This window comes from Ceratina calcarata, unplaced genomic scaffold (genome assembly GCF_001652005.2).
Source record: "Ceratina calcarata isolate Rehan_Ccalc_2016 unplaced genomic scaffold, ASM165200v1 scaffold153, whole genome shotgun sequence".
NCBI classification, from domain to species: domain Eukaryota; kingdom Metazoa; phylum Arthropoda; class Insecta; order Hymenoptera; family Apidae; genus Ceratina; species Ceratina calcarata.
Window position 1 is genome coordinate 165461 of NW_017136528.1, and position 23497 is coordinate 188957.

The window sequence follows — 23497 nt, forward strand, 5'->3', positions numbered from 1 at the left end:
AACCTGAATGAATTCACGATCATTCACGATGTTCACGATGGTGTTGATCATAAGTCGGTGAGAGAGTTATTTAGTAGAGGCGGATCGAAAATATGCCAGTTATAACAGTCTCGTAACGAATTAAATGATCTCTGAAATGAAGTAAATGTATTAAATAATAATTTATTCGAAACTCAACGTTCAGATGAAAACAATTTATTTTAAATTCGATGTATTGGCGAGGTTATGCATTGAATGGTTGCAATCAGTTATGTACAATTCTTATTCTGACAGAGGCAATTGACGATGTTGCAGACGCTACTTAAATAGAAGAAATTATGTGTAATCTCCTAACGTCAGCTATGGAGACTAAAGTAACTAGTAAGACCAGCAGCTTGAAAGCTTTGCTGTTAAGGGCTTGGAGGGAACGTTGGAGTGACTTACAATGGGGCATCAATATAAAAACTGTAAGTGAACATCTCTATGGGGTATAGAATTAACTACGAATTGTTCTTTTACATACTTCTTGATTCTTATAGATTTTACCAAGAGGTGTCAGTGGAGATGTATATAATTTAGCAGATTGTATATTACAACAAGCCTTAGTCGGACTCGGTCCAAATCAATTAGTATTATCGTACTTGAAACACTCTCTAAGTTCTCAGGTATGTCAAATTCATCAGTGTTAAATTATAATACTAGATTGGGGATGTTTAGGCAAAATAAGACATTTATGGTATCGATGAGTTTCAGATAAATATTTGTTTTATTCTTAAAACATTGGAATGTGCATACAGCAGTTGATATTCTACATAGTTTTATACATTACACATAGTATTTCTATATAAAATCCGCTGTCGATGTATTACATTTCATACATACATATCTCCAATTAGCGGCGAAATTTCAAGTTTCTTACTTTGCCATTTAAGAACAGGCTCAATACAAAATTTTAATAAATCAGTGTTTACGAATTTATTTCGATCTGCAGATTCTCGTAATTTTCATTTTTAGTTGGTCTCCTACGCTGCTGTGTTGCAACGAATAAGCAAATACGATGCTTTCCATAAGCCCCATTGCATCGTGAGCCTCCTAGAATTTTTAGAATCGATCCAAGTAGGGATAACGTGTCGCGGAAAACCGGAAGAAGATCTCCTCGCAGCTGCCGTATTATCAATAGTACATTGGCTGTTACAGTGTTATTTATACACGTTAACTAAAATGCCACAGAATAGCCCGTTAACTCCCCAGCCGACGAAATTAATGGACAAACCTGCGAGTATATTAAAGCAGATGCTCAGTTCCGATTTCCTCTGTGCGATGATGTACTTAGCCAAGTATGATGACAAAGATTTGTACATAGAAGTTGTGAAGAAGTGTCAGGAGATCGAAGCGTTATTAAAAACCAGTAGCTTAAAGTCTTCTGTTCCGATAGAAGACTCGTTGAAGAAACTGTGCAATCTAGAAGTCGACTGTTTAGCTCTTTCGCCTGAAATGACTCAAATGGAATCTATCACTTACTGCCTGCAGCCGTTGTTCGCGGCTCAAGTGTTGATTAATCCGAGTACCGAGACGTCTGTGTTTGTCAATCAGATGCTGATGGTCCAGAGACTGAAGAATTACACGAACCCTAGACTGTACTGCGAGATAATTCGCGCCTGCTTGATGTGCCTGCACAACGTGGCGCCGAGCACGATGGAGCAATCACAATGGGGCGCGATCCTGTTTCTTAAATTACCAAATATTTTGAAAGAATTGCAAACGATACACTCGAACGGCGACGAGAAATCGGAGTACTCGCAGGATGTTCTGGATGCGTTTGAATTATTACTGCATTTGACTCCGCTATTGGATAAAGTGGACAGTGCCTGTTCCTGCAACTCTGTGGAATGTTTGTTAAACGCGTTGCAGAAGTTGAATCTGGTTACGGAGAAACAGGCGAAACAGTTGAGTAGCCGGAGAGAAGGCGTGCTGGCGAGTTTGCCGAAGTTAGAATCGTCGACACCGTCGCCTTGCATCCCAAAAGTAATGTCCCGTGCGGAGGCAACATTAGCCGGTCTCCTGAAAACTCTGAACGCGGATTATACGAAGATTCACGAAGCATTGCTCGGTATGCTGTGCCAGATTCTAAGTGGCAAAAGCTTCGAGTTAATGCTGGCGGTGGCTAATGTCGAGGGCAAGATGAAAACGTTCGTTACCAAGTTAATTAAGTTCAACGAGGGCAGCAAACAGATCGCCGAACCTGTTTCGCAGTCGACGAAAAATGTAGCAACGAGGGCGATGCTGTTTGAGATATCATTCCTCATGTTATGTTCCATCGTGCAAATCTACGGGCCCGATGTGAGTTCGGAGCAGATTTATTTGAGATAATTCGTTGGGCAATTATCCAATAATCAGTGATCCTTTTGCAGGTAGTTTTAGAAGAAGGAGGAGGAGGTGATTCCTTTTTCGAGCAATGGGTACGCGAGTGCATGCCCGCGCGGGACCAACCGAAGTCCCCTCAAAAGATACTGCAAAACGTCGATCCCGCGAGGGTCGATGCATTGTTGGCACAGATCAATTCTCCAGAGCCTGATTTTAAATCGAGCAACATAAAATGGCACATCGCTTGCCAGTCGGCAATGGGGGTTGTGAAGGAGCTTCTCTTCGCGTGGGAGGGTGACATGCTCGGAGCTAGCGACGTTAAAAGAGCCCTAGACGGTCTAAGGGCGATCGCTTGCTGCTTGCCGGTTTGCGCGGCTGCCTGGCTCTGCGCGTACATGAGCATCACTCATCAGGACGCTCTTCTAAAGCCGATGAACATGGTCCAGCACTTTCTGACGCCGGTTCCAGGAGACGAGTTGCAAGACTACCTTAAAGAACGGTTAGTAGGAAATTAATTATTGCTCGCCAAATTCTAAGTTAGCAACAATATTTCTTTGATAGGTCGCATTTGATGTCTCAGATCATTCGCAAGATGCAGTGCGACGTCCACCCGCCGCCCTTATCGAAAACGAAAGCTGTTTCCATGTCTCACAAGTTCGTATCAACTTTTGTAAATCATTGACTTTTCAGATAATTTTTATAACTGTTTTACACAGTATCATATCGAGACAGCCAGTGTTAGAGCAATTGCAGAGCGTTTGGAGAAGTATAAATCAAACCGGCTGGATAAGTATCCCTGCGATACAGTCTTTGGAATCTTTACTAAACACCGGTGGTTCCTTATGGTTCGTCACGAATATAGTGAGAGAAGTACTGAAGTATCGTTATCAGGTGGAATTGGCCCATGCCGTAGATCTGGCGTTTGCTATTTTCCATCTCGACATCGAGAACTGTACCTTAGATCTCATTCAACATATCATTCCACAATATTTATACAACTCGTTGCAGTACGTCTGAACTTATTACGATTAATAGTAAAGAATCTGTACGTAGTTTAATTGCTGAGTTTTAAATTCGTTTCAGAAGTGAGGAGCTTGTAGAACCTCAGTCTTCGATATTAGCGAAGCTTTGCGTATATTGTATATTTTCCACGTTAGAGTATCACAATTCGAACCCTTGCCGCGGGAACAATCGAAAACGAGTACGCCGAGATTTGGACGCGGAAGAGCTCGACGCCCTAGGCGTACCGGCGAATAAGATTTTACGATTGAACGAGACAGGAGACGGTAACCCGATATTCGGTTCGCAAAGCCCGCAAGCTCAAGGGCAGACCAACGGACAGAAATCGGTTGTGCTCAGGGAACCCCTTATGTCAGCGATGAACGGATTGTTCACCATATTCACATTTCTCGCTGGTAGGGACGGCGAAGTGTCGCAGCAGACTCATTTCATACTTCAATTTCTACGTCTGATGGTGCAGTGCGGGAAAGATAGGACACGGATAGTATTACAAGGAATGCCGCAGACGCTGGTGAATTATATGCTTTCAACTTTTCTACGTCCGGTTATATTCACTTCGGCTAATTATAATTTAATTTTATTTTAAAGGTACCTTGTCTTTTGAAGGCGCTGCCCGAATTGTTCACGACTGATATACTGTTAAGATTTTACGATGTCCAGACAGCGGCTGGGAGAAAAGCGACGGCCCGTGATTTGTGTATGCTAAGGAACATCAGTCTGAAACCTTCGAAGTAATTTATACTTAGAAGTAAGTATACACGATAGTCAGATGTTGATTGTATAATTACTTTTCAAATACACGAATTTAATAAAAAAAATGTCTCGTGCTCCCTTTGAGAATTTCAGGCTCGTAAAAGATCAGACGCACAGTATTGAAAAAAGGTAATTCTTCCTTATACTTTATTCCTTTTACCTTCTTTAGACATATAAACACTTTTTGTCAAATTACTATAAATTACGCTTAACCGTAGTATGTATGTACATAAATGTTACAGTGAATTCTTCGAGGTGACGATTTTTATACACAATATTGACATGCGTACGCATTGTAATTAATGTGAGCAGGTAAATGATTAAAATATTTCTATGGTTTCTACATGATATTTACACGGTTTACGATGATTCTCGAGATCGAAGACACGTCTATACGAAGCAATTAAAAGGAAATCCAACGTATAAAGAACATGTACGATCGTAACTGTATCTCATAATTCTAAACAACTGTACAAATTATGAGATTCAGAGATTTCACAAACTTCCTCTGTATTTTTTCACATTGGAAGCATAAGTAGGCCCGATCTTAAGAGAAGAAGACGCAGTTTTATAGCCATGGATGCCAAGACGGATCCATCCTGCACAAGTTATCGTGACTATTAGCGGCTGCGACTAGTGTGCTGACTTTACTGTCGGTTCCATCGAAATTCGCCAACGAATTCAACCTAGCGACGATCGCGTTAACTGCTCGCGTGACCATTGTTATTAGAAGCTCGCCTTTCATGTCTGTAGGTGTCTGCGATGCGTTTTCTGCGTCCTCTTGCTTCTTGTTATGATCAGCGATCACTTCATCTCGGAGAATCGCGCGGAGAATCGTGTGCACTTTGAATGATGGTTGAACTAAACAACGTGCTGTCGCAATGGCACTCGCGGTCAATGGTCCGGAAACACCTGGACACGACAATTAAGACAGTAAAGAATATAGCTTAAAAAATTATGGCATCATGAAATTTGCATCGCTTAAACTTGGACAATTTTCGACACTTTCATAACGTCATAACTTCGTTGAGTGATGTATAATAATAAATTATAATGATACGAACCTGTACTGGTAAGGAACTCTAGGATGTTAGGTGTTAACCGGAAAGGAACTGGTCTGTTGGCGTCTAACTCGCCGGACGTGTCATCGACGTCAAACTTAAAGTAAGCAATGTTGATCAAACCCGAGTCCTGATGGACGTACATCATGTCCGGATTCAACCTCGTCAGATGAAGCACATACTCCGCAAAGCAAGCCAAAGATAATTGCAAAGTAAACTGTAAACGTAATTTGAAATATTAATAATTTTAGATTTCAAAAGTAATTATTAAACTGCGGATATTTATGCAAGCTGAAACGTCTGTGCCAATAGTTAAAAAGGTGTTCTTTTATCATTAAAACATTGCATTTTATAATTTCTGCACATTCCGCTTCATTATAAATGCATAAAATCTACTGCCTATTATTACTGGTGTGAAGTATTACTATTTTTCTGAAGGTCCAATAGTCCGTGGCGCCCGGGAAGGTTTTCACTGCCCAGTCTTTCAACATTGTCTTTGCCACCATCGTCGTTTGCACTTCTTTCAGTATATCCCTCAGAACTTGATGACTGGCTTGCGCGCCTCGCGCCTGCACCGTCGCCAATCGGTCGTAGTACCTCGCAATAGGGGCGTCGTGTTCTATACCTAATTTCGCACAGCCTTGTTTGTAAATGTCAAGCAACGAGACCGAGGCGGGGTTGTCTTCTACCAGCCGCATTTGCGGTGAGACCGCGACCACCCTGGGCACTGTGAAATGTAGAAATCTTCTCGAAGTCTCCTTCTGTTTAGCCAAATAGTGATTTAACATTCGTAATAATTGCAAAACGCGTTCCTCGCGTCTCGCGTCTCCTAATCCAGCGTCGTTTACGACTAAGTAAGGGTACAGCCGTCCATTGTGGCCACGAATTCTTAATCTCCTAGCTGCCGTGTTGTGTCGTTGCACTACTTCGACCCTCGGCATGAACCTGGCTATCCTCACGTAATAATGAGAGTGTTTGGGTAGGAGGAATTCGCCTGGGAGCTCGACTTCGGCAGTTTTTAAACTGAAGTTGCTTAGAAATCGACACTTCTCTTCAATTAAGAAGGACCTATTAAGAACATAATAGATGTTAAAGCTTCTAATTAAATGTTTCCTGGTATACGAGACTTCTTTCTGATACTTGCTTTGGTAATTGCTTCGTTTTCCCTTCGAGAATCTTGATCCACTTCTTCAGCTTGCTGATTAGATTGTGCAGCAGCCTCGCCCCGGGAACCGTGAAGTCGAAGTCGCTCTTGAACTGTCCCTTCATTTTCTGGAACACCGGGTCCTGAACGGTGGCTTGAGCTCTGCGTGCCAGAGATTCTGAAGCCGCCGAGCCGAACGTGTTGTTCACGTTTTGAGACGAGGATATGTTTTCTAGGATTCGGAAAATCCTCCTTACACTCTATCTTTCACGAATAATCGTCCGAACTCCGACGACGGATACTTACCGATTCCTATCCCGAACGTCGAGACCAGTTTCTTGACGAAATTTAACGTGTGCGGTGTTATCGTTGCCTCGCTCACCGCGCCACGATTTTCGAATGCTATCGCGTAGCATTTCGCCAGACCTTGCCTCAGCTGCCTCAAGACTTCTTCGTACCACGTCTCTCGGAACCAGACCATCTGAAACCAGAATATTCACACGAAATGTATAGAAGAGATAAATGTAGAAGTTTACATAAATATACTATTCAAAAATATTATGGCCGTATGGCCGAAATTGCCTATGTTAAGATAATTACTCAGTTCGATGGACAATTCTTTTAAATATACAAACCTGATCGACGATTCCTTCTAAGCTGGACAATATAGTAGGATGGATGTCCCTCTGCATATGCATGATCTTGGAACACCTCCACATGGGTGGCGTAGCCCTAATCGGCCCCGTCTCAGGTACTCCTTGTTGTTGCACATTCCCCGCGGCTCCGCGACCTTCTTCTTGATTTTTCCCAGCAGCCAATTCTGCGCTCTTGTACCTCTCGCGTTGTTCGATCTTCAACGTGAGGTACAAAGTCCTAATCGAGAAGTACACAGCCTGAGGAAACATCCTCCCGACTTGACTGAGTAAATTCAGAATGACGTTCCCCTCGTGCCTGACCAAGCACATCAGCAACTGAGGTATCCACGGCAGCCACTGAATCGGTGGAACCCCGACAGCATATTTATCCACGGCTTCCATCAGAGACGATTTATCATCATCGTACGTGAGTAACCAGAGAACCTTCGCCAAATATTTTCTGGATTTCGATTCGTTCTGATGTCTGCACGCGTGAAGGAAGCAAGTGATCGCAGAGATTCCGATGGATATTTGTCGGGCGTCTCGCGTGAAGATAGACTCCAGGTAATCTCCCCACAGTGCCCAGGCTTTCACCAAGGTGTCGTGCAGTTGCACTGCCGCGGAGAAAGCTTTGTTCGCGTCGTCAGATCGACCTAATTGCGACAACAACATTCCCTTCAAAGCGTAGAATTCCGCGGTCATTTCCTTGGTGAAGTATCGTAAATTCGTCGACTCGATCACTTCTAGACCTTCCTGCAGCTCGTTCTTCCCACTGACCGAGGCCATCTGCAGGTAACACTTCACCTGCTGTCTGATTTTCTGGAAACAGTCGACGATAGGCACGCTGGGAATCGTGTAAATCCTTGATAGGGAGTCCAAGCACACGCCGCAGAGATTATGCTTCCTAGCTATCTTCCCGAAGTGGATTATAGCTTGGACAGAGGCGTGCACTCCGAGCATTGAGTGATTCGTTGTTTGATCCTGCTGGGAGTCGTAGTGACTCGAGATGAAGGTGTAGTGATGTTGTCGCCAGGTAAAAATATCCGACCAATGACTCAGGTCGTCGGCTATCACAGGCAACCGGTTTCTCCAAGTCTTCACAATGGCTTTCATATCGTGCAACGACGTGCTCCGCCGCGCTTCGTGCAACAATCCCTGATGAATCTGCATCGCTTCTTGGAGTTCCATTATCTGTTGAGCTGCCTGAAGCAATGGTAGGTGTACGTGGCTCACTATGTGAGGCAACCTTCGCCATTCACGCATACAAAGGCCAGAAGCTAGTTCTACGTAGCGTTCCACGGTGTTCAGATGTTGATCTTCACTGTTGCATATTGTCAGGAAGCCTCGGTACAGATTCACCTACAAAAATTAATTCATTTATAAAAATGTAAATATCACATTGACTGAAAAGTTCGTTCCGATTTTTGATGGGTCAGATCAGGACAGGTTTTAGTATATCAGAATGATTGAAAACAATGATATGTACATATTTCACGGAGTTCTGTAGTATATAGATTTAAACAGACTTCCATTTAATATAGAAATATATATAGGAATCTGAGATATATTCAAAGAATAAACGACTTTGATTAATTAGTAAAAGACAAATATCGCAATACCTTCCAGGCCATCTCCTTTGGGCAATTATGCTCGACCTGAGCAAGAGCTTCCTTCATCATACTCCAGTTAGGAATTCGCCATGAGCTCTCTAATATCAGAAAAGGATTCTTTTCCGCTTTCTTGCTACCGTAATCCAGTAACAGGTCCCACTGATTCAGTTCCTTCGCACATCTTATCCAATGGTGTTCCCACAACATAGCTTCCCGTTGTATTTTAAACGGAGCCGGCGTAGATACGTAATCTTGTTTGAATTTGGTCATCGCGACGTCATAAGCGCCCTGAGCTTGTTCGAAGAATCCTTGCTGCTCCAAAGCGGTGGCTTGCAACGTCTCTTTGTAATGAGCGTGCTTTTGCCAAAGACCGGACCACATATCTTCCTCGCACAGCAAGGAGTACATATCCGACAAGGAGTCCATAATTTCAGCATGAGGACTGCTGTCAGGCTCGAAGTCGTAGCAATCCGATTCTCGTTTTATCTTAAACTGATTGTTCCCGTTGTCGAACGCCATTTGCTCTAAACTCAGGGTCATCCTGTGCCAAAGATTGTGAGACCTGCCTAAGTATTTCATCAACGCTGGTCTCATCGGCACCGGCGGGTTGCAATGCGAAATCGCCTCGACGAACGTTGCTATAGCGCTAGGATGACAATCCTTCTGTATAACATGTGTCCCGCTGCAGATAAACGGGACCACTTCAGCGATCAAAGTATTGTGCTGGTGTTCGTCGAGGATACTCCAAATTCTCGGGAAAGTATCTAGCCAAACGCGTTCAGCCAAATTTGTATCCATGTGGCAGAGCTGTGCCGTAGCCAATAATAATTGCTCGGTTTTAGTCTTCTTCGCGCATTCTATAAACTCTCCTTGTTTGGCAATCAACTGCGGCAGCGTTATCTTTCCGGTGAAGATCATTTCTTCGGTAAGGTTTGTAGGATCCACGTTTGATAAATCTATGTCTAGAATCTCGTCCTTTATGTCCACGGACTCCGGAGGGTCCTGAGGTTCTTCTTTTATGGAAGAGTACAACATGAAATTTTTCCGCTCCTCGCTGTCTGCCATGCTTATCACTGAAGTGACGCTCGGCAATAAAGTGTCCTGATTAGACATTTGTATTTGCGTAGTCGAATTAGCAGTGACGAGTAGCAGTTCGATGCATTGCTTGATCCAATAGTGAGGACCTATCGCGTCCCAACTTTGGCTGCAGATGATGTACAGGAGTCTGTCGTGCAATCGTCGCCTCATCGAGCCATCGAATACCTCGAAGAATTTCGCTCGTATCTGCGGTTGAACGCATCTCAGGCCAGAGAGAAACGCGGGTTCTAATTTCGAAGTTAATTCAGAAGATTTCAGAGTCTCATCCCTGTAGATATAATTGACCAGTTCCAAAAATTGTCTGTTCAACTCCAGGTCATCGGGGAACCGTTTCTCCACGTATTGCATCATCTTGACCAGAAGGATCGATTTTTCTCGAAGGCTGGGCGCCTGATTCATCGCAATCGGATTTTTATTCTTCATCCACTCCTCAAGCATTTTCGTAATAGCTTTCATAACTTTGATGTCCTGCGTTTTCTCGATCAAGCCAACCAGGATAGAACCAATGAAGGATTTTCTCATTTCTACGCCCATTACGACCACGCGATTTTTGACAAGGTCTAAACTCAGAATTAATAACTCGCTACCGACGGGATTGGCTTCTGCCTGAGCCGAAAGTAGGTGATCTTTAGCCATTCTATGGAGAACTCTCATGAACGGAGTTATTAATCGATCGATGTAACTCGGATTATTCGTACAAGCAGCTTTCAACATCATCAAAGTACCGAACAAAGTACTTGGAGTAGCCGTAGTGTTCTTTTCGTACGTCGCCAATCCGTCGACTACAAATTTGCCAACGGTTGTATACAAGGTGTCCAATTCTTCGTATTTGGATGCGACCGTCGACGAAGTTGGCTCAGCAGGGAAGATAGTCATCAAACGAGACAGTAGACCGTGAACCAAACGAATTACTTTGGTATTGCTGCTCGCTATGCAGGCACCTATGCCTCTCTGCAAAGGCTTGAAGCTCGCCAATATTTGCTCCCTCTTCATAACACCCAATAAGAACGTTAATACTTCCAGAGCTGTTGAGATGTTGCCGTAGTTCGGTTGAGCACTGTCGACGCTAGCCAGCACTTTATCCAGCCAAGCTAACTTAAGATCGCATGACTGTGGCCAGACGTCGGGCTTCAAGGCCATTTTCAAAAGAGCTACGCAACGTCTCGACAGTTGTTCTCCAGGATTTCCATGAACCGTGGTGACGTCGTTCACCTGACAAGCTAATCGAAGCAAGAAATTCAGAATCGCGTCTGCATGATTCCTTTCAATAGGCTTCGTCGAGCCTGGCTCTATTCTTGGTAAAATTACGGGAACCGCCGCACTTCCAGTGGCCGCTTGAGAGGTCATTCGCTTGGTACCACTCGCATCTTCGTTCGTCGGAACGGAACGTTTAACGGAACCTGCCATAGATTTATTACTAGTAGGATCGTTACTTTCCGCCTCGTCTTTGATCCTGTGCAATTCCCATTTGATAATCACTTCCGCCAGTTCGACGGCCAGCCTCCTGTGTTCTATAGTAGCCGTCGGACTAAATCCCAGTCTTTGAATTGAGTTCACAATGTGCTGAACCAAGTGGTGCCTGACGGGATAGTATACTTTATAGTGTCTGACTACTAATTGAAGAATATGGAACAACTGTTGCATAGAATGCCCCTCCTCGACGATGATTTTCTTAGTCCAATGAGTCAACATAGTATTACCATCCTCCATCCTAACAGGCATCGCGGGGGTCAAGATTTCCAGCGCCTGCCTCACGACGTTCCTCGCATCGAGAGCGTGAGCTTTGATTAGACTGTGGAAAACTTGAAGAACTATTCTCTTGTGAATGGCGAACTTCGCGATTATGTGACTGAGGAGTAGATGGCCGTGATATCTGGTCGTCGGATCGACGCAGTTCTTGCCTAGGAGGCATGGCCAGGCGAAAGCCATCAACCTCCGCAATTTATTCCCCTGCCTTTTATTGCTGACGTCGTGAATATGCTGCAAAGCTTGCTCGACGAAAAGACAGGAAAATTGCAGCAATGAGATACGAACGCAGTCTGCGGAACCAAACGGATTATCTGGATCAATGACCTTACTGATGAACACGGAAACCACGTTTTCCGGATTGTCCTGGTAAGGCATGGGCGCTCCTCCGATCAATTTCGTACCCTCGCCCCTCTCAAAGCTCACGGCGAAGCAGGGGATTACTATCAACTGCAATACGTTGGCTTTTAACTCTTGAGACAAATTATTTGTAGGGAAGTGATCAACGAATCTGAAGAAGGCGCTTCGCTTCCACTCGACCGTGTACTCCTGAGCAACTGTGTGCTCTAAGAAGTCTCTCAGGAATTGAAAGTCGGGAATGAATCGGTCGCAAGTCGCTCTCAACAATTGAAATAGTAAATCGATGTCGTTTGGATGGTGACGAAAATAGTGCAACAAGATCTTCACAATAAGTTTAGGTTCCTTCCAGTGGCAATATTCAACGCTTTCTACTTTCTTATGCAATGCTTGGTACTCGTCGTTGCACCAGATTTGCTTCAGTGCACCGACTAATTGACTTTGGGTCGACAGCCACTGATCATCGAATTTAATCAATATAGCGATAATTTTGATAGCTTGGTGCTGAAGCTCGCTTTTCTCGCTGTGGGTCAGGTTCGAATTCGTCTGGGAATGAGCAAGCAGCATGGTTATCAATCTCGCCGTGCTGTTATGCAAAACGTCACGAAACGGTTTCCCATCTTTTTGCTTGATAAGAAACTCCAAGTATCTACTCCACTGTTGATCCTTGATATTGTTATCATGCAAAAATAGATTTAACGTGTCCGTTGGGTATCGTAACAAGAATTTCATCAAAGGGATACGAAACGGGCTGGACACTTCGACCATCAACGATTTTTCCGTTTGCAAAACGAGTCGACAGAGTATATCAATGAACACTGGAGTCGCAGCAGGAATCTCGTGGAAGATCCCAATGATCGTAGCTATTTTCTGCTCGTTCTCACCGGATTTGGAAATCCCCTTGTGCGTTTGGATTAAATTTTCCAAGAGCTTTTTCAAATGCTGTAACAGCTGCTCGCAAAGAGCGGTGCTGAACGTGCTTGGGAACAGCTGCGTCAAATACGAAAGTCTTTTAACGCAATTCAAGCTTAAATTCCTGTGATCGCCCAGAGTCAACAGCATAGGCCTCATGATAGCGTGAACTGACTGCATATCGATTTGGAAGCCAGCTATGAACTTCTGCATACACTCGAAGGCGGCCTCTTGCAATTCGGCGTTCGGTTTTTCCAGAGCTTTATATAGAACCCCGAAAATTCTTTCTCTACAAGATACAATGTAATGACACGCGGCTAGAGCCCTCAGAGCTGATTTTCTGAGTGGTATCAGATTGGAAACGGACTTGTAGCAAGGTAGCTTGTTCAGATTGGCATCCTCCGCTTCGCTGAGCGCTAAGAGCTCTTGGAAGAAGACGTCGTGCTCTGTGAGATCTATCGTAAATAAACGCGGGTTCAGCGTTGTGCAAAACGTGTTTCCATCTATCAGACCGATCTGAGCATTGGCTGGCTGATGTCTCAGCAAATGTTTCTTGGGCGGAATCATATCCGCCAAGACTTCCTTATGTGGCTCCATTACCTCGGTCACGGTCTTACTCTGTATCTCGGCGAGAAGCCTCAACGAAGCCATAGCTTGTTCTCTTACTAAAGTATGTGGCGACGTTACTTGTCTCACTAATTCGTGAGTGACTTCGTATAAGCTTTTATTTTGAGCCTCGATCAGTTCCGTGTTTCCATCTTGAATTCCAGGGTTCACGCAGACCCTCAACATCTTCTCCAAGTTCGCCTTCGCCATATCTATAGCTCCGTTCGACACTTCCTCCGTTAAATCCATCATCACGAACATTAGCGCTTTTAAGAACACGAAGAGATGATTCAGAACCCATTTCGTTGCCATTCTTTCGAATAGGAACTTGATCGCGATGCAGCCACCTAGTTTAGCGTACCAAGCACGCTCGTAGCAAAGGGAACACATTTTCTCAGCCAAATATTCCATTAAAGGCAACTGACAGGCTCTTTCTTTTGATCCAAGAATACTGGTCGCAGTTTCAAGAATCAAAACGAGGGACAGATGTCCGGCTTTGTATAATTCTTTTTCCTCGTGACCCATAATCACGGCCAAAGCGTCGATGAGAACTAAAGGATCTTGACCCTGCATGCGGATTTGCTTCCCAGTTAAGCAGAAAGGGCCAGCTTGTTGCGCTATAGCCACCATAGTATAGTGCCTCACGATTGATACGACTGTGTCTATCACCGAGGATCTCAATTCTTTAATCTCTGACGCAACGAATAATCCGGTTAAAGCTGTTTGCTGAACGTTCCTCGCGACAGCGTCGGGGCACTGGTAGTGAGGACCGCGTTGATGCGGGATCTTCCCTTCTTTGAAACTGGGATGCGTCAGCAATTTATGTAAAACGGCGTTATTGTCGTCTAAACGTAACGAGACAGACAAGTAGCAATTAATCACCTCCCAGCACTGTCGACGATAAAACGAATCCGTGCTGTTGGACTTTAAGGCATTGAAAGCAGTTTCGATTACTTTTTCCACTGGGAAATCTATTGGCTTGGTAGGTTCTTGGAAATACACGACGACGGCTGGCGAGTTCGTCTCTCGGTCATTATAATCGAGTTTCTGTGGTTCGATCATCATTTTCCTGTTGCCACCGCCGAATTTACCGAGAACGCGGAATGCGACGTGCGCTTGGTCCGTCGGATTGTGTAACGTTCTCCACAACGCTTGCATCAAATCAGCTCGCACCGGTTGTATATGCTCATAAAGGAAATCAGGTTGAAGATTGTCCACGCACAACTCGAGAGTCCGTAACCCTTGACTGACTAAGCTGTAGCTCCCGTTCAAAGCTGAGACCAAAGGATCCATCAGCATTGGGAGGTAAGGAAGAAGCGAACTGAGTCTCACAGGTACCGTCAGACACAACTCGACGAACAAATCTTTCATATGCTGTCTGTGCAAACCCGACTGCAATCTATTCAATCCTTCCAACATATTCGGGAGTAGGGGTAAAAATTCCTGATACAAGAGATCGTGAGAACCACCACCGATGGATCTGAATAGAGCTCTCAGTAAAAGGAAATAGTTATAAGGTTCCTTCGCCGACATGGCTAGTTCTATAGCTCGATTCACGATCTGATTCAAGTGCGGCCTGAGCATGTGTTCGTTCTCAGCGGGGAAGAGAGACACGCTGCCGAACACCAGTTTGAACAGTCTCAGATACAAGTTGCTCCTCTCGACGTTCGAGCCCATGTCACCCATTCTCTCTAATAAATACTCGACTAATATCGTTGCGAACGTGGACGATATCGTCGGGCTGGATAAAAAGGCACTTCCGATAATCTGTAACGCGCAATTCTTGAAGATCCTCTCGACCATGTAGTCGATTGACGTCGAGAATATTTCTTGGAATGTCTGCGGGTTCATCTGAGTAAAAACGTTTCCGAAAAGCTCCAACACTTCCTTCTCCTCCCGCGTCCGTATCGTCTGGGATTGGGCTGGCCTGCCAGGCTGCGCTATAGTCCCAGCAGTCGGTGGGCCTATAGTATAGATATCCAATGCTGGCAAAGCCCACTTTACTAATTTTATGTAAACGAGGGTCTCCTTCGTTTGAAACTGATTCGATTGCGTCACCTCGCCAGTTTTACTGTTTATACAGTTTGCCGTGATGGCCTTTGCACCGTGCACCAAGCTTTTCACCAGGTTTCTATAATCAGCCACGTTGTAGCTCATCGCCTGTGACGAAGGAAATCCAAATTTAGACTTCCCGGACTCTTTCTCTTCGTTCAAATCGGCTATAACAGGCTTCACGTCTTCTGTTTTTATATCTAACGCAGGCGGTGTCATCTGTTTAGCCTTGTTTCGTAAAATCGGTATATAAATCTTCGCTATAGTCTTGAATTTCAAAACGAATACGAGTAAAATCCTCATTAAAAGCTCTCTGCCCTGGGTGCTGTTCTCTGCATCTGACCTTTGCCTCACAGTGTCCACCAGATTCATTAATAATTTACAAGATACCATCTGAACGGCTGTTGGGAGACTCTGATCCAATAAATTTTTACTATAAAGATGTACAGCTCTGGATACATCGCTCAGTGGTAATAACAAACGAACGTGATGAACCAGATCTGCCAATGTCGAATAAGCCAGAGGCCTGAGAGATTCGTGAGTGGTCCAGCCTCGTCCGATGAAGATATCTTCGTCGAAGAAGCACTCCATGTGCGGTATGAATTTGTTTCGCAGATCCGTGGCCAGAATGTGCCTCGACGCGATTACTAATTCCTTTCTCAAGTGCGCCACTTCCATCGGGCACAATGTGAATAAGCCTAGGATACCTTTTACCAGTATCGAGCTGTGTTGAGATACTACATCTTGATAAACCCTGATTACGTAGGCCAGGAACGACAGGGTTTTGATTTGGGCGCCCATAAAGTCAACGAAGACTTCTTTATTAAAGCCAGGGGATGCCCTGTGCTGGGGACTTGGCTGCAAAGTTATAATTGTTATCACGAGTGGTATGAAGTCGGATACGTCCTGGTGGACATTCTGCTTGTACAACTGGTTCATAAGTACAACTATAATAGGCAGTTCCTGAAGAACTTTGAGAGACAGCACCGCTTTTGGTATTAGATTATACTGAAAGGAAATATCACTTATAAGAATATTATTTTATTTGCTTTTAGTGTACTTTGGATAGTTACCGTCACTACAGTTCCGTCCGCTGTTTTCTTCTCGCTCTGTATGGCCGTGATCGTGAATGTTTCCTTCAACAGTGCATCTATATTTATTTCCGATAAATCTTTTACCCTCAGCGGTGGCCGAGGCTCGAATATTTTTGGCAAGTTCTTTGGTAACTCACTGTACACCGACTTCACAAATTGCAAAAAATACTGTATCTGTGAATAAAATATTTTTAGTAGAAAAACAACGTGACTGCAGTTATTCATAATTAAAGCATGTAAATACCTCTGGGTTAAAAGTCGGTTTGTACTGTTTGTGCAACTCGATGATGATCCTCAGACAAACCAGCACATTCTCTTCGTTATCAGTCTCCAATAATTTCGACATCAGACTTAAAATTTGTTTCACGTACGGACGTAGGCATTCATTACTGGGTAACCGGTGGATCATCTCTAAAATCAGTTTTCGAACTTGCTGAATATTGTACTCCGATATGAAATGCGGTTCACCCTCCTGAAGTATCTTTAAAAAGATCTTCATCATGTGATCAAGAAACGCTGGATATTGCGAAGAACACATGATGACCTGTAACAATAATTATACAGTGAAATTATCATTAATCTGTTTGTTGAAAAAAAATCGAACGTCAAGACAGCTCGTGGATTACTTCGAAGTTCTCCGACAATTCTTGAGCGGCCTTCAGTTTCAGTTCGTCTTTCGACACTGGATCGGCCAGCATGGTCACGTACGATCTGTACGTATTCATTTGCATCAACGGATCCGGCGGTGCCATTTTGATCGTACAATCAATGGTTCCTTTATCTGTGCTAACTCTGGTCCATTAGAAAACCTGAACAGTATTCGAGAACGTTATCATCTTGTTTCTCCAAATAAGACGATGCTACAAAAAAATTCGTTCAAACAAGAAGTTACAAAAAAATTTGAGGGAGAGAAAAAAATAAAATTGTTCTAAAGTTTCTTAAACTATTTACGTTCTTTCAAGTTTTTACTTCGGCGTTATTATACTTTAAAGAAATACGATAGCGCACTATAGTATTAAAATCAATGAGGAGCACATTGGGCTTCGTAAACAACCCCTGGCAACCACTTTGCTGTTTCTTATCGCCCACTCTTAAAATTGAACGTTTTGAATTAATTACATGTCCATCTGATAACAATTCCTCACGGGTTCGTGCCAGCTTCCTCGAATTCGTGAAAAGACGTATCGTAACTTACAATTAGCAATTGGTTCACGTGAGTGAGGGGGTGAAAGCGGAGATGTTAGGGGTGAAAGAATATATGTTCGCGACCTATAAATGCTCACGAAATTCCGGCTACGAACTCAGTACGTTTGCAATGTTGTTGCTAACTTGATGAAATCCATTGGCAAAATAAAAGTTCTATTTGAAGCGTACAAAAATGGATGAGGCTGTTATCGACTCGATCTTCGCGGGATCATTAAAATCCCTGCCACCTGTTAGCTCTAAAATCGTTAGAATTTTTACCAGCTCCACTTTCACTGGTGAGTCAATAAATAAATAAATAAATTGCATTTTTTTTCAACGCATTGGGTAATTTTAATTAAGACACAACGATGGAGAGGAACACGTTGATGGCGCAATGTTACCCCAAGATCAAAGACTATTGCAGAGAAAAACATGGATTGGAGTTTCAGGTAATAGTCAATTACGATATCTAAAACTTGAATTAAAAATCCGAATTCAATGTGTTTCACTGTGTGAATTTGAAGACGCAGTAGTAGTGAATCAAAATCTGTACTATACAAGCACTGTGTGACGACCTTGAAGAATTGATTTTTATTGGTACCAGGCACCGATCCTCGTGCATATACATATGTAAAACTTTCCTAAAGTTCAAGAAATGCACTCCTGGTTTTAGGCTCTGAATTTAAATCAAGCGAAGTAATTATTCGAATTGCAAATAATTATAGGTGGTTGATATGAGATGGGGCGTGAGGGACGAAGCCACCGACGATCACATGACAACAGAACTGTGCATGAGGGAAATTGAGAATTGCCAGAGGCTCTCGATGGGCCCGAATTTTGTGGTAGGAAATAATAAAAATTAATTTCAGAATTAAAAATGATTAGAACATAAAATGAATAAAAATATTTCTAAGGTATTTCTTGGGCAAAAATATGGCTATCGTCCTATCCCGACGTACATCGTCAGTTCAGAATTAGAAATGATACATGCAGAATTAGAAAGTCAAGGGGTGGACGTAAGTCTTTTTGATAAATGGTACAAAAAGGACAGCAACGCGGTGCCACCGACGAGTATCCTGCAACCGATATCATCGATCTTGAAAAACTTTAACAATAAAGTAATAAAGCCTCCAAAGTAGTTAATATAGAAAAAATATAACATACAAAAAACTGTACGACTTCTAATGTAATTTAGAGAATACCGAAATTGCAACAAGAGGACCAGGCCATTTGGTGGGACACGATGGTAAAAATGCAGAAACTATTTCGAAAGGGTGCGCAATCATTGTTCAACAATGGCAAATTCGACAAAGACACTATGCATAATTACTTCATGTCAGGTAGAGAACTAAAACGAAAGCAAGCATTTGATATTAAATAACTCTCGTCTTTCATCAGTTACTGAAAGAGAAGTGATCAATGGTGTATTGAACGTAAAGAACACCAAAAATCACTGTCTGGCGTATATAAGGTACATAAACAACATCAATCTGCAAAACTTGAGAAAAGCGAATTTGTTCTTGGATATTGCTAACAGAAGCTTGGACAACGAAGCTTCGAAATTATTAGCAAATCTGAGGGATGAGAGGCTCCCCGCGAAAATCGAAAGCACGAACATGCAGAGGTAAATCTGATGAAATAAGGATCATAAAAATGATCCAATTTCTATTCACATAATCAATAAATGGAAACTGTGAGATACATTATACTTCAGTTATTTAAAAATGGCTACCCCTAATTACTGTTACGTTGATTCGTTGAAGGTATACTGTGGAATGGATAGGAAGAGAAGGTTTAGATCCAGAAACTCACAGTGAATATCTTCAACATTTCATAACGCATTTCTACCGAAACATCGTGAAACTAGTAGATCGCGCGATGAGGAAAGAAGACAGTTCCGCCCAGGGACAGATAATAACAGAAATGTTACAGCATCTGCACGCGTGCAACAATTCTGTCAGAGTAAGTGTGATAAAATATAAATAATTTAGAAAGACACTTGGATGAAGAATGTTTCAGGTATTTTATGGCAGGGAGGACACGTTGGTGTGTATCAAAGAGTACATGTTGGGCGATAGCGATAAGCCTTTGGTGTTATACGGAGAGGGTGGATGCGGGAAAACTTCTTTACTAGCAAAGAGCGCAGGTTTGACGAACAGCGCGTGGCTCACTGACAAAAAGCCAATAAACATAATTCGATTCCTTGGCACCACACCAGACAGCAGCGCGCTAACTCCCATGTTGATTTCAATTTGTCAACAAGTAAGCTATTAGATTATGAATGGATTGAGAATTTTATTCGGTGGATATAATAAAATTTACAAAATATGAGCAAAATACACAAAATTAGGATTTTACAGCAAATTTGCATGGAACAAATGCAGTAAATAAAATAATTGACATAAATCTTCCCATACAAAATCCTAAAAATGAAATATTTGATTTTGCGTGAAAATCCGCAGTTCAATTTTTGAAGAATAAATCTTAATTTTTAAATTCATATTGCGGATNTGAACCAGGAAGATGTAATGAGAGGTCTTCTTTAGATTTCGTACAACTTTATGCTACCATTCGAAGAAATCCCGGATGATTTAGTACCACTGACTGCTTACTTCAAATATTTATTAACTCTGGCAACAACTGAGCAGCCGATTCTACTGTTTTTGGATAGCGTCGATCAATTAACAGGAGTTCAGGGAAACAAACTGTCTTGGTTGCCTACTAGACTTCCGGCAAATTGCAAAGTACGAAATTGATTTATACTTCAATAAAGGGTTGGACATTAATATTGTCGATCGTCCCTTAGATGATTCTGTCATGCGCTGCTGAAGAATCGAACCCCGTTATCTCTCGCGATTATCAATTATTGCGCCGTATAATAGACACCGAGGAACATTTTATTGAAGTCGTTGCCTTAGGCGAAGACCTTGCCATGGAAGTGATAAGGTATTAAAAAAAATTTATAAGAACCGAAATTATTTTCTTAGCAATCCAATAGATACAATATCCTAAGAAAAAGATAATCTTGATAGGATGTGGATGAAAACAGCTCACAGGGATTTAAACAATTACCAATGGCGTCTTGTGGCGAACGCGATATCGAAATGCTCGTTACCAATTTTCGTGAAATTAGTATTCGCCGAGATCTGCAGGTGGAGAAGCTACACGAAACCAGCTGACACGCATTTAACATCCACGGTGATGGACAGTATCATGATGCTGTTCGAAAGGATTGAAAAGCAGCATGGAAAAATATTGGTTTTCCATGCATTGGCTTATATCACCGCTGCAAAGTCGGGTTTGTCAGAATCCGAGCTTGAAGATTTGATCTCGTTGGACGACAAGGTTTTGGACGACGTGTACCAATACCATTTACCCCCGGTTAGACGAATCCCACCGTTGCTCTGGACCAGAATACGAAACGATTTACCTAATTATTTGAGCGAGAGGGAAGCCGACGGCGTTAGCGTTCTTAATTGGTACCACAGACAATTCCGGGACACGGCTAAGGAAAGATACTTCAAGAACATGAACATGGCTATGTACTTCCATTCGATGATCGCTGACTATTACCTTGGCATATGGGGAGGTGGACGACCGAAACCGTTCAAATATACAGAAATTCAGAGGCATCGGTAGATAATTAATCCTTTAAGGATTCTGTTTAGGTAGATATCAAGGTAGTTCAGTGCGATGATTCGATTTACAGATTTAATTTAGCAGACAAGGAAGGTGTGGCAGATAGGAAGGTACCAGAACAGCCGTTGGCATTTTACTCGAAAGAAGGAACCATAACAAGATATAATTTAAGAAAGGTAAAGAAAATAATTACGACTTACTCGATTGATTAATATTAATCGACACTTCTATCGCGTTCCTACCTTAAAAAAAATTATTGTCCTTATAATTAAACATTTGTAGTAGTGATTTAGTGTTAATGTAATAATTTTCTACATTTAGTTCGGTGAATTGCCTTTCCATTTGGTCCGGTCAAGACGATTTAACGATTTGTTCGAAAACGTACTCTTCAACTACGAATGGCTTCATGCGAAGCTAAGCTCCTGTCCACTGCAAGCGGTGCTCTCAGATTTTGAAGACGCGTGCAATTTCATCGATAACCAAAGCATTGTCAGGTAAAACGCGAGAAGAACATCTAAATTAGATTAGAAGAATTTTCAGCGATTCATGACAACAAGTGGTTGTCCTATTTTAGAGAACTTATGTTGGTCGCTGACGCGCTGCGTTTAGGTGGTGCAATTTTGGGTTCCCACCCAAATATGCTTGCGCCACAATTAATAGGTCGATTGTTACCGGAAATCGGTGGGAACGTGAACGTGAAAATGCTTCTTAGGGCCTGTGACAACGACGGCGCGAAGAACTGCGCCTTGCTTCCGGTTTATCATTGTCTGCACACTCCCGGAGGGCCGCTAAAAGTATTCGACCTGAGAATAATTGAAAACTGTTTCGCCTAATTCTGTAAATATTTCAGTACTCGTTGGAGGGCCATCAGTTCGCTGTATTCGGGTTTTGCCTAACGTCGGATTACCGTCATGTCGTGTCGATATCCAACCGATTTATCACCTGGGATTTAAGCACCAGCGACATGACCAGGGACGTGAATCCTGGGGTAGAGGGAATCATGCAGAACCTTGTACTGAGTCCTGATAACAGATACGCCACCGCGTTTACCACTAACAACCAGGTACTCATAGTTCTTCCAATTCTTATTTGAAATAGCGATAAATATTTCGTCAAAAAACAAATACGAGGCTGATTTTCTCTAAACAGAGCGTCGTTTTAAACACCCTGACGAGTGAATTCGTTATAATCGATAACCCGCTTCCAAACGAGGATCCAGTTTACGGAGTCCATATGACAAATCAGTTTGTCTTCGTGTATGGAAAGTTAGGCTGGTGCAGATTTGACCTGCGTGGAAACTTGCTAGAAACGCGTACGAATCCGGAGGATTCTAACAAGTGGCCAATTCTGCGTAAGTCGAACAAAAGAAAACTGATCGGTTTAGAAAATTCTAAGAGGTGTTGTCAACCAACAGGTGTGGAACACGCGAATCTGAACGATTATATAATAATATTCTGGTCTGGGAACATAGAAGAGACCAATATGCTCTTGCACACTTACAGGAAGAAGGGACCTCTAGACCCTTTGTTATTCCATAGGTGAAATTAATTCAGGAAATCTCGATTCTGTTTTATGTTCTATGCTTATCCATATTTATTTTGCAGCGTTATAGTTATGACAAAGAATAAGACCGTTCTTTACGCTTGTACCACGAAAGACGATTACCGAGTTACGAAGTACACTTGCGACGAAACCTCATCCCAATGGGAGAGAGCCTTCGATATGCCACGGGCTTTTAACGATGATATTGAGTACTTGTTACAGTTGAAACTCGACCGAGAAGAGGAAATGCTTTTGGCCACCAGTGCCAACGGTTTCGTCGTCTGGTTCTTAGAAAGCAAGAGCGACGCTTACGTTCTGATGTTGCCGAACGGAGTTCGTAACATCCGTACTAAGATGTTGTGCTCGAATTCGATCATGGTCAGTGGTACCAAAAATTATGCGGTCGCCGGTGTGAGGTACGTCCAGGGTTCCAGATTTTGTAATTCTCGCATCAACAATTAACGATTAAATTTTTCTAAATTGGAGGATTCATTAATTTATAATTAAAACGTGATCGCTAATTCGCATTTCCTCCAATTAATTAATTTCAATTCTGAATCAAAATCGAAAACCGAATGTTAGTTGCCAATTAGTATTCAACTGAATTAAGGATGTATTGGCTATACAGTCAATCCCAAAAGTTTATGCACTTTAGAAACACATTTTTTTAAAAGAAATCAGACGTCGGAAGAACATTGCT

The 23497-nt window shown here is 42.7% G+C and overlaps 3 protein-coding genes across 11 annotated transcripts in view; 2 read left to right on the top strand and 1 right to left on the bottom strand.

Annotated features, from left to right (window-relative positions):
• MED24 (mediator complex subunit 24) lies at positions 1-4448 on the top strand. 6 transcript variants are annotated; one of them, XR_003390055.1, is made up of 10 exons: positions 318-446; positions 519-644; positions 994-2319; positions 2391-2842; positions 2905-2997; positions 3060-3350; positions 3427-3874; positions 3952-4111; positions 4202-4245; positions 4359-4448. XR_003390055.1 is itself a non-coding variant. In XM_026819511.1 (10 exons), exons 1-8 carry the CDS (start codon positions 318-320, stop codon positions 4096-4098), a joined length of 3012 nt encoding a protein of 1003 aa, XP_026675312.1. In that variant the 3' UTR covers positions 4099-4111; positions 4210-4245; positions 4359-4448. The 6 variants fall into 6 exon arrangements, 5 of the variants coding, with proteins under 5 accessions (XP_026675311.1, XP_026675313.1, XP_026675314.1 ...); XM_026819511.1 differs by having other exon boundaries at positions 4210-4245; XM_026819510.1 differs by lacking the exons at positions 4202-4245; positions 4359-4448 and adding an exon at positions 1-141 and having other exon boundaries at positions 295-446; positions 3952-4098.
• Positions 4234-23497, bottom strand: part of Nipped-A (Transcription-associated protein Nipped-A) — a 24232-nt gene continuing 4968 nt past the window's right edge. For 2 of the 3 annotated variants that reach the window (XM_018036666.2, XM_026819508.1), the window contains exons 2-11: positions 17058-17240; positions 16676-16975; positions 16411-16605; positions 8576-16345; positions 6957-8315; positions 6628-6802; positions 6322-6553; positions 5603-6245; positions 5181-5394; positions 4685-5028 (exon numbers count right to left, since the gene is read on the bottom strand). In XM_018036666.2, the coding sequence (XP_017892155.1) occupies positions 4685-5028; positions 5181-5394; positions 5603-6245; positions 6322-6553; positions 6628-6802; positions 6957-8315; positions 8576-16345; positions 16411-16605; positions 16676-16975; positions 17058-17183 (11358 nt within the window). In that variant the 5' untranslated portion in view covers positions 17184-17240. Of the gene's footprint in view, positions 5029-5180; positions 5395-5602; positions 6246-6321; positions 6554-6627; positions 6803-6956; positions 8316-8575; positions 16346-16410; positions 16606-16675; positions 16976-17057; positions 17241-23497 lie in introns of those variants that run through there. The other variant, XM_018036667.2, reaches the window with a different exon arrangement.
• Positions 17252-23497, top strand: part of LOC108632238 (NACHT and WD repeat domain-containing protein 2) — an 11608-nt gene continuing 5362 nt past the window's right edge. Inside the window, exons 1-18 of one of the 2 annotated variants that reach the window (XM_018036670.2) lie at positions 17252-17912; positions 17977-18065; positions 18342-18458; positions 18531-18734; positions 18812-18956; positions 19015-19240; positions 19380-19578; positions 19636-19878; positions 20163-20360; positions 20423-20562; positions 20649-21251; positions 21326-21431; positions 21577-21749; positions 21830-22049; positions 22106-22318; positions 22405-22606; positions 22670-22793; positions 22860-23213. In XM_018036670.2, the coding sequence (XP_017892159.1) occupies positions 17810-17912; positions 17977-18065; positions 18342-18458; positions 18531-18734; positions 18812-18956; positions 19015-19240; positions 19380-19578; positions 19636-19878; positions 20163-20360; positions 20423-20562; positions 20649-21251; positions 21326-21431; positions 21577-21749; positions 21830-22049; positions 22106-22318; positions 22405-22606; positions 22670-22793; positions 22860-23213 (3659 nt within the window). In that variant the 5' untranslated portion in view covers positions 17252-17809. Of the gene's footprint in view, positions 17913-17976; positions 18066-18341; positions 18459-18530; positions 18735-18811; positions 18957-19014; positions 19241-19379; positions 19579-19635; positions 19879-20162; positions 20361-20422; positions 20563-20648; positions 21252-21325; positions 21432-21576; positions 21750-21829; positions 22050-22105; positions 22319-22404; positions 22794-22859; positions 23214-23497 lie in introns of both variants that reach the window. The other variant, XM_026819509.1, reaches the window with a different exon arrangement.

What these genes read in the sequence shown, in the direction of transcription:
- MED24 (XM_026819510.1), top strand. Translation starts at nt 318, where the DNA reads ATGTGTAATCTCCTAACGTCAGCTATGGAGACTAAAGTAACTAGTAAG. An exon ending in GGGGCATCAATATAAAAACT is followed by an intron (nt 447 to 518) that starts GTAAGTGAACAT and finishes TGATTCTTATAG; the next exon opens with ATTTTACCAAGAGGTGTCAG. An exon ending in AAGGAATGCCGCAGACGCTG is followed by an intron (nt 3,875 to 3,951) that starts GTGAATTATATG and finishes TTTATTTTAAAG; the next exon opens with GTACCTTGTCTTTTGAAGGC.